Source organism: Aulostomus chinensis, chromosome 18, assembly GCF_037954235.1.
Source record: "Aulostomus chinensis isolate RoL2024-O1b breed Wild chromosome 18, RoL_Achi_v1.0, whole genome shotgun sequence".
NCBI classification, from domain to species: domain Eukaryota; kingdom Metazoa; phylum Chordata; class Actinopteri; order Syngnathiformes; family Aulostomidae; genus Aulostomus; species Aulostomus chinensis.
In genome coordinates, this window is record NC_141337.1 from 23,651,718 (window position 1) to 23,660,397 (window position 8,680).

Sequence of the window (8,680 nt, forward strand, 5' to 3'; positions counted from 1 at the left end):
TGAATGAATGGATGGATGGATGGATGGAATTTCACATAATCTTACACACAGAAATATTATGAAATTTTGCTTTGATACTTGAAATGTCCTGACAACCAGAGGAACCAAAACAGTACAAGCAACACAGCAACATATTTTCAAGAAAAGTGCCTACTAATCTATGCTATAATCCATATCCAAATGCATAAATGAGAATCCATACATGATCAACCTCCACTGTAATATTCTTATTATGGCTCTTCACAACTGTTCTATAGAGTGTTAGATAAAGGAAAGGAAAGGAAGTTAAATGCTATGTCATTTCGTGTGTTGCCATAAAAGGAGAGATGTTTTGCCCGGAGATGGTCTGGTCTGGTCTGGTCTGGTCTGGTCTGGTCTGGTATGGTTCTTTTCTTGGCCCCTACTCAGTTCCTGCTCCAGGATTCCTCCTGGGCCCATCCTCAGTTCTTCCTGAGTTTCTCTTTGGTCTCTCCTCACTGGTTAACACAAATGTCAGACAAGGGGACACAATCAATATGATCAAGTATCAATCAATACATTTACTGTGTAAACTCATTTGCAGTCCAGTTATCTGATAAGCTGGAACTTCAGGTGTCCCTCTGGGTTAGAGTGAGAGTAACATCAGAATCTCGGTTCTTTCCTGGCTGGAGCCTTGCTGTTCCTCTTCCTTTTCTTCACTCCTGGAGTGTTTCCAGTCAGCAGCGGCACCTTGGTGAACCTGCAGAGGATGGACATAAGCATGTGGCCATCCTCCTGAGTAGTTGGCGACACTCCATTGGTCCTCAGCTCAGTGGCACAACACATGTAGACTGGTGAGATGACCCTGATGGCAGGCAGGCCATTAGAGCCCCTGAAGGCCATCTTCCTGGGATCGACCATCAGTGCTTGGAGAGTCATCTGCTCAGGGCCAGCAGGAGTCAGTATCGTCGGAGCTGTCATGGGCCACTAGTATTTATGATGGCCCCTCCATTTGGTGAGGTGGAGCACCATTCTTCTGCTGTTCCTCCACCACATGGCCATATGGTGTGAAGAGCAGTTGTACACAGTAGAATCCCAATAACGGAACGGAATGTCTTGTGAGCCTGTAAAATGGTTCTGGTGCAGGTGACTGAGTGTGGCAGGGTGAGGACGGTTCCTCATACTGTCATAGCTGTGGGAACATGCTTCGGTTGGGAGGTGGGCAAGACGCAAAATACTGTGAGTTTCACCCACGTGAAAACACAGTGCAAAATGTGCTCTGCATGTTTTTCTTCGCTGGATTATGGCTTTCAACAGAGGCGGAGCCAGAAATTTTTCATTGGGGGGCCAGGGTGAGACCATCACTCACATAGGGGTGGCAATAAGTAGATACCTAAAATGTCTCGATGTCTCTTTTCTCCCACGGCGCACCCACCTGTTCTCTGCTCCCGCTTTCTTTTTTCTTCAGTGAAAAAGGAACAACTGCAGGAGGACAGCTGAATATTGTTGCTCCACATTTTAAAAAGGGGCTGCACGGTGGTGCAGTGGTCAGGACCGTCGCCTCACCGCAAGAGGGTTCGGGGTTTGAGTTCTGGCTCGGGCACGGGGTCTTTCTGTGTGAGTCTGCATGTTCTCCCTGTTCCTGCTGGGTTCTCTCTGGTACTCTAGCTTCCTCCACAGTCCAAAGACATCAAGAGGGACCAGGTTAATCCAGACTCTAAATTGACCGTAGGTGTGACTGGGAGAGCCAATGGTTGTCTGTCTCTATGTGTTGGTCCTGCGATGGACTGGTGACCTGTCACCAGCCACTGGGGTAGGCTCCAGGCCCCCCCACGACATTTAACAGGAATTAGCGGAAGAAAATGGATAGATAGATGGACATTTTAAAAACTCCACTAGAGGGCGCACTGATAACGTTTAAGATCTGTTTAATTTCAGGCTCTCTGCTAGATTAAAAATCTTCTCTGCATTTCACTAACAGTGATGGTTAACATGACTCTTAAAGGTAACGTGTTACATTACACAGTTCCTGCCACTAAAATGTAACCAGTGTTGCCTGCTGAGGAATAGAACATACACTTTTGTGTAAACAAAAATGAAAAGCCCTTTGCTTTCCTCATGCACACCGATCATACTTTCCAGAGCATGTAGCCTATGTAGCCCAGACACAATATCCCTGTTATAGCTCTTTAGGAACAAGTATGGTTGATATATGAACTCAAGAGGTACAGAGGCATCTAACAGAAAGATTGAGAGTCCGTGGTTGGAAGGGGTAGCATCACCTCCCAGGTAACCAGCTACAAACTCATTAAATTCCCCTCAGAGTGACAGCTTTAGCCCATTTAGAAGTTCCTGCTGCTGTGTCGGAACCGTAGCATAGCGGTGGCATTATGGGCCTTGCCTCCAATGTTGTGGAGCTGTGCTTAGTTTGCATTTGCTATGTAAAAGCTGCAATTGCAATTTCAAACTGGAGCAGTATGAATGGTGCATCATCCTGGGTATGGAGAATATACTGGTGAGCTGTAATTGCAGTCACATACCTTGAAATGTATGGATTTTTTAAAATTAAAAACTGCTCAAATTATGTTGAACGTCTGTTGTGATATATGTCCAAGAAACTTCCAAAAAATGTTCATAAGTAGAGAAAATAATTGTGATTTAAGAGGAATAGTCCATGTAAACTGTACTACTGTTCATAGGACTCTTGAAAGCTTGTGTAATTCTGCTTGTGGCGGCACGGTGGTGCAGTGGTCAGCACTGTCACCTCACAGGAGGAAAGTTCTGGGTTTGAGCCCCGCTAAGGCTTTCTGTGTGAGTCTGCATGTTCTCCCTGTTCCTGCTGGGTTCTCTCTGGTACTCCAGCTTCCTCCACAGTCCAGAGACATCAAGAGGGACCAGGTTAATCCAGACTCTAAATTGACCGTAGGCGTGGCTGGGAGAGCCAGTGGTTGTCTGTCTCTATGTGTTGGTCCTGTGATGGACTGGTGACCTGTCCAGGGGGAAGGCTGCTGGGATAGGCTCCACCCCCACCCCCGCGATCCTTAATAAGATAAGCGGTAGAAAATGGATGGATAGATATATCTCCGTTTGTGGGAGGGTAACCCTCTGGAATAGTTGAGATATGGAATAAAATAAATAATATATATGAGCAATAATCTTAAATAATTCAAATGCAGCTATAAATAACTGGTCATGGATGACTATGTAGAACTCAAAATTTTATTTGCTGAGATATGATTTTTTTTCTTGGTTTTCAGATAAAATTCGTTTTTAGGACATCTTGAAAATCTTGTGATACAATATGAGAATATGATATATCAATATGGATGTAAGAAGGGGAGGGGAAACGATTTCCTTCTGTCCCTTCTCAAACTAAACCTTTTGTCTTTATGTGGATTATGAGCCATTATGGTGTATTACATTTTTTTTTATTCTTTGTGGTTTTACTTTTTGATTGTTCAAGCAAAATAAAGATCACATCAATCTACAGATATCCTGAATCTGAGATCTGATGTGGTGAGACGATGCAGTGGTTCTAAATTGTCTCTTTTTAGGTGCTATTCCAGAATGATACCACTAGATGGCAATATGCGACCGTCTGAAAAAATGTCTGGATCCAAGCCTGCTTCCCGCTGCTCTGTTTTAGTGTTATGACCAAAAAAAAAAAAATCATAAATATCATCAAAAATTGGCCCGGCGATGGACTGGCGACCAGTCCAGGGTGAACCCCACCACTCCCCCAATGTCAGCTGCCATAGGCTCCAGCCCCCCTGCGACCCTTAAGCAGTATAGAAAATTAATGGAAGTTGAGCCCTTTAATCACACTTATTTTGTCACCTGTAGTTGCATGGATGTCATCAAAAATGCTGTCTAAAATCCCCAAACTGTGTCCGTGTCTATCCCAGCGCACCCTGGTATGTTCTGATACACACTAGAATTAATCATACAATGTCCAAATGAGCTTCACGGCAGGAGCAAACTTTACTCTGTTACTGTTTCACTTATCTCCTTTCCAAATCTGTCACTCGGACTGCTTTAAACTGAAGATCCAACGTTTATATGAACTTCAGATGTTCTGACTCAGGGGGAGGAATATTCTCGGTTCTCAAGAAAACAACAGAGGATCGGAGAGCAGAAGAGAATGGATGAGTGAGCTGGGCCAGTGTTTGGAGGGGGGGGGGGGGGGGGCTCGTTGAGAGGGAAACTTAACCCACCAAAAGCTCTTCAGACGTCACGGTTCACATCACAGATGTTCCCACAGACACTCGGTGTGGGTTGTGGGCCGAGGCGTGTGGAGCCCAACGGCTTCAGTTGGCTTGTTTTCAGAATGTGTGTGTGTGTGTGTGTGTGTGTGTGTGTGTGTGTGTGTCTGTGTGTGTGTGTGTGTGTGTGTGTCTGTGTGTGTGTGTGTGTGTGTGTGTGTGTGTGTGTGTGTGTGTGTGTGTGTGCCTAAACGAAGAAGTTAACACACTATTCCTTATAGATGGGAGCTGGTATTGGTTTAGTCTGTATTTAATATAAAAAAAAAGTTTTTTTCTAAAAAAAAATCAATCATGTTGTCACCTCACGGTCTCAGAATATTGTTTTATCACGACTCTATGTGTAATTTTACCGCTGATGAGACTAAAAGAGACTAAACCGTGTGTACATCCCCTACGTTCCATCATAATAATAAAAAAGTATAATAGACACAGAAAAAGAGAACTTGTGTGGGTGTGAACTGTTTCCACGTCCACTGAAAAAAAAGCTTGTTATTGATGGAAAATGGCTATTTAAGTAATCTACGTGCACAAGAGGAGGTTAAAAAATCTTCAAAACAAGTTGAGGTGGCAGTGCGCTGATACCGCAGCCCGCGCTCCTCGCCTCTTGATGTGGTTTGCGTGAGAGGGAGGTTGTCTTCGGTCCACACTGTCTTGTTTACATGTACGTCACAGACAGTTTTATAGAACAGAAATCCCCCTCAGGCTTTCCTAAGACCAGCTTGTATAAAACTTCGGCCAGACAAGCTGTTGTACGCATTTTGGCGCGGTGAGACGTTTCTTCAAACCATTCAAACCGCATTATTATAACTGTTAAGCGCGTCTGGGCCGTTCTGGGGCCCGCTGGTGTGACAGCGTTACTGCTGAGTGACTCACACATATCAATTTAAAGCGGGATTTTCCCCCCTGTTGTCCATCTTTGAGCCCCCGGTGCCGCACATATTTTGCCGCTGATGAAGTGTTGTCCTTGGCAGCGCACACATCTCCATCCATCCACAGATGCTCCTGCGCTCCACGGACGCCCACTCCCACACATACACCTCTGTAGAGCGGCGTGGCATCTTGAAGCGCCCCCGACATTCCTGAATCCGCCGTCACTTCCCCGTGTGCGTAGTTTATACAGTTCTACTGACACCGCGAGGCTTGGACGCGTGAGTGGCACCGACAGGTTGCTTCGGCGACTGGAGGATTTTTATTTTGTGTTTCATTGGTTTGTATGCCCCTGTCCTTGTCATTTTTAAAGTTAAATCTATTTTCACCATCTGTCTGCCAACACGGGTGAACTTTGCTCCGTTCATGTTGCGGGCTCTTATCAAAAGGAAATTCCACCTCCCTCGTGCTGCCTTATCGATACAATAAAACAACTGAAGCCATGAGTTTGCATTACCACATGGGGCGGGAGTTCCCAGAAATCCTCCCTTATGACGAAATACTCCCCGACATACCCATATAAGGACAGGCCCATGCGTAATCAGCAATTATCAACCTACGCAGGTTACGCTGTGTGCGTAAAAACACAGGAACCAGATTTGTGCTTTCGTAAGTCTTCCTCACTGAGAGCTGTTACGGTTACAATAATGTAGGAATGAAGATTTTTCCCCCTGCTTTTTGTCTCTCTTAGATAACTCTAGTTTAAAGACCATGACATGATACCAGTTCATGAAAAATCCAAGTTAATTTAATAGTCATTCTAGGGGCTGTAAATCTGAACTCGAGATTTATCAAGGTGTACCTGAACTGGCAAGAAAGTTCATACGTTCATTTCAAACAACCACTCAAGATCAACTTTTCATTTTAAGACACTTTACTTAAATACACGTCACAAATAAAAAAGGACATTGTAAACATTGGACATCATTAGTTTGTCTGGATCAACCAGTCAAACACAATAATTTACACAATGAATAAATGCAGCATTGAATGACAATATCATTGCTTGCAAACATACAAACAACAACAACAAAAAAAGAAATACAAAGACACACAATAATCATTCCCATTTTCCGCTATGAGTGAACCGGTCTTGGGGCCCGGGCCCTGTGTTTCTCATTGTCTGCTCGGTCTGGATGCTGCCCTGCTTTCTAGGGTTGAATGGTCCTTTGAGGGGTGTCCAGCATCCGGAAGTACCATTTCATTCAGTCTTTTCACCCTTAACAGATTCTCTGTGCTGGTGTCAGTGCTGACAACATATTCCAGTGCTGCCCATGCAGACTCCAGTGTTATTACTTTTCAGTCAGTTTAGTAGTCTGTGTGTTTAAAACGCCTCCATCTTGCTCGTGAGCATCAGCTGACAGCCGCTGCTCACGTGTGTAAGGACCTTCTGTTTGAGCTGGGCCACCTGATCCCGCAGCACCGACGCGGTGTTGGAGAGACCCGCATTATCGCTCTTCAAAACTTTCACCTTCTCCTCCAGTCTCGCGATGCGCTCTAGTTTGCGCCTCCGGCATTTGGTCGCCGCGAGTCGGTTTCTCAGCCTCTTGCGCTCCGCCTTGATCCTCTCCTGGGTCTCCAAGTCGATGGGAGACATCGGAGGCGAGCCGTCACTGCTGAGCAGGTCGGGGACGGTCTGGGGTTCCTCTTTCAGAGTGACCAGTCGCTGCGGGTGGAGGCCGGGGGCGGGCAGCGTGTGTTGGAACTGGTGTGCGCCGTGCGTGGAGGTCTGCGGGTGGCTCTGTTGGTGGGGTGGCAAGTAACTGATGGTGGCTGTCGGGTAGCTGGATGCGGAAGAGAGGCTCGTGTTGGGGCAGTAGGCGTTAAGTGTCGTGTAGATAGGAGGTTCAGGCTGCAAGGCAGAGCCGAAGACACTAGAGGCCGCCGCGGAACACGTCGTAACTCCACCGGCTCCAATGGACACGTTCGAGGGGGGCATCTGGTTCATCTTGTGAAGCTCATCCAGGGCTTTCACAAACCCCTCAGCGAAGCCCTCCTGCTCATCGGTGATTCCCCGGTTGTAGAAGTACTGCCCCGGTGTCGGAGTGGTAATGACACCGTTACTGTTTTGGATGATGAGTCTCTCTAGTTCTGGGGATGCCAGCTTCAGGGACCCAACGTCCTGCTGTTGCCCCGCTTGGTAGGGGTCTGTCTCGGCTCTCAGCTGGGATTTCAGGTTGCGATAGGGCTCTGTCAAGTTCAAATTCATATTCTGCTTTAGCAGTTTGTAGTCGTGCATGGCTGCATCTGAGTGGCCGTAAGCCGACAGAAAAGAGTCATCATGATAAAAAGGCTGTTCCATCTTTGTAGACATAAAGTCGAAAAAGTAGGTAGTAAGCTTACCGGCTGCTTATAACAAGTCTCTGGATAATCAACAAATGTCAGTGTCCCAATTTCAAAACAGAATCAAAATCAAGAGTGAAAGTCCAATGTCCAACAGCAGCTCGTCCAGTGTCTGACTGCTGAGATCTTCGCAATCCTGTCAGGGAAAAGTTACCACTGTCTGAGACGTTGAGCCGGTTTCAGTGCTTGTTGAGGTGTGTTCAGGCGGGTTAATGTGTGTCTTTTATATTGGAATGACACACGCTTGCTGCCAGTGCAGTGCAGTGTTGTGATTGGCTGGGCAGCTCTGTGACCACACCCCGTCAGCAACGCGTCAAGTGACGCCAATGCCGGGAAGACGGCACTGTACACACGCCTGTAGGCAAGCGAGAGCACAGAGGAGGGATGGTTGAGGAGAAATAGGGGAGTTTACTGTATTCTTGCCCGTCTGTTTAGCGTTTCTAGGTTGAATACGTGTCTTTTGGCATGCAAGGAGGTGAGATTATTATGTTAGATCAAATAGAACTCTCAAATCATAAATGTGTTGAGCATTAAAAGAACCTCTGGATAGACTTTAACAAGTAAATATTAAATAAATACAGAATGATCCATTTGTTACCATTTGTTAAAATCTAAAAATGAATAATACAGACCACAAAACACCGGTGCTCTCTGTGTGTTATGTATCCTGTAGAGGAAGTTCCAATGCCTTATATGGGTATGATGACGATGAGGTTTCCGCCTAGGAGAACCGGAAAGCCACGCCCACCAGCTCGGTATTCCAGCAGCATTCCTGCTCCATAAAACCTCTCCATGTGCTAGTAAGTTAGGGGCTTTCTGTCTGAGCCGGGAGGAAAAGTGTCCTCAGCCTCTGTGTTCACTGAGACTAGCAGGTCGTGTAAAGAGTTCTCTGCTTGAAGGAATCCTGAAATCACTTGGCACTTTTTGTCCTTTTTTTTGGTTTTGTTTGTTTTCCATAAACATGATGATAGTCATATTAATATTGACAATAATTAGCATTTGATCTCAGTGAAATTTCAAACCACACACCAAAGTATTGACAAAGCTATTTCCACTTGCAGTATTCAGAAACAGAGGGAACTTTGTCCAACATGAACCAAGCCCAGCCAATTATCTCAAGCAGGAAGACTGATGTTCGCTAATCCGTTTGATCTGTTCAGCCTGTCTCACAAAATTACATTTAATTTGGT

At 45.7% G+C, this 8,680-nt stretch overlaps 1 protein-coding gene across 2 annotated transcripts; it reads right to left on the reverse strand.

Moving 5' to 3' along the window:
* Window positions 1-6,003: 6,003 nt before the first annotated feature.
* Window positions 6,004-7,700, reverse strand: junbb (JunB proto-oncogene, AP-1 transcription factor subunit b). 2 transcript variants are annotated; one of them, XM_086185195.1, is made up of 2 exons: window positions 7,491-7,700; window positions 6,004-7,394 (listed from the first exon to the last, which is right to left on the reverse strand). In XM_086185195.1, exon 2 carries the CDS (start codon window positions 7,384-7,386, stop codon window positions 6,472-6,474), a length of 915 nt encoding a protein of 304 aa, XP_086041321.1. In that variant the 5' UTR covers window positions 7,387-7,394; window positions 7,491-7,700; the 3' UTR covers window positions 6,004-6,471. The 2 variants fall into 2 exon arrangements, with proteins under 2 accessions (XP_086041321.1, XP_086041320.1); XM_086185194.1 differs by having other exon boundaries at window positions 6,004-7,700.
* Window positions 7,701-8,680: the final 980 nt, after the last annotated feature.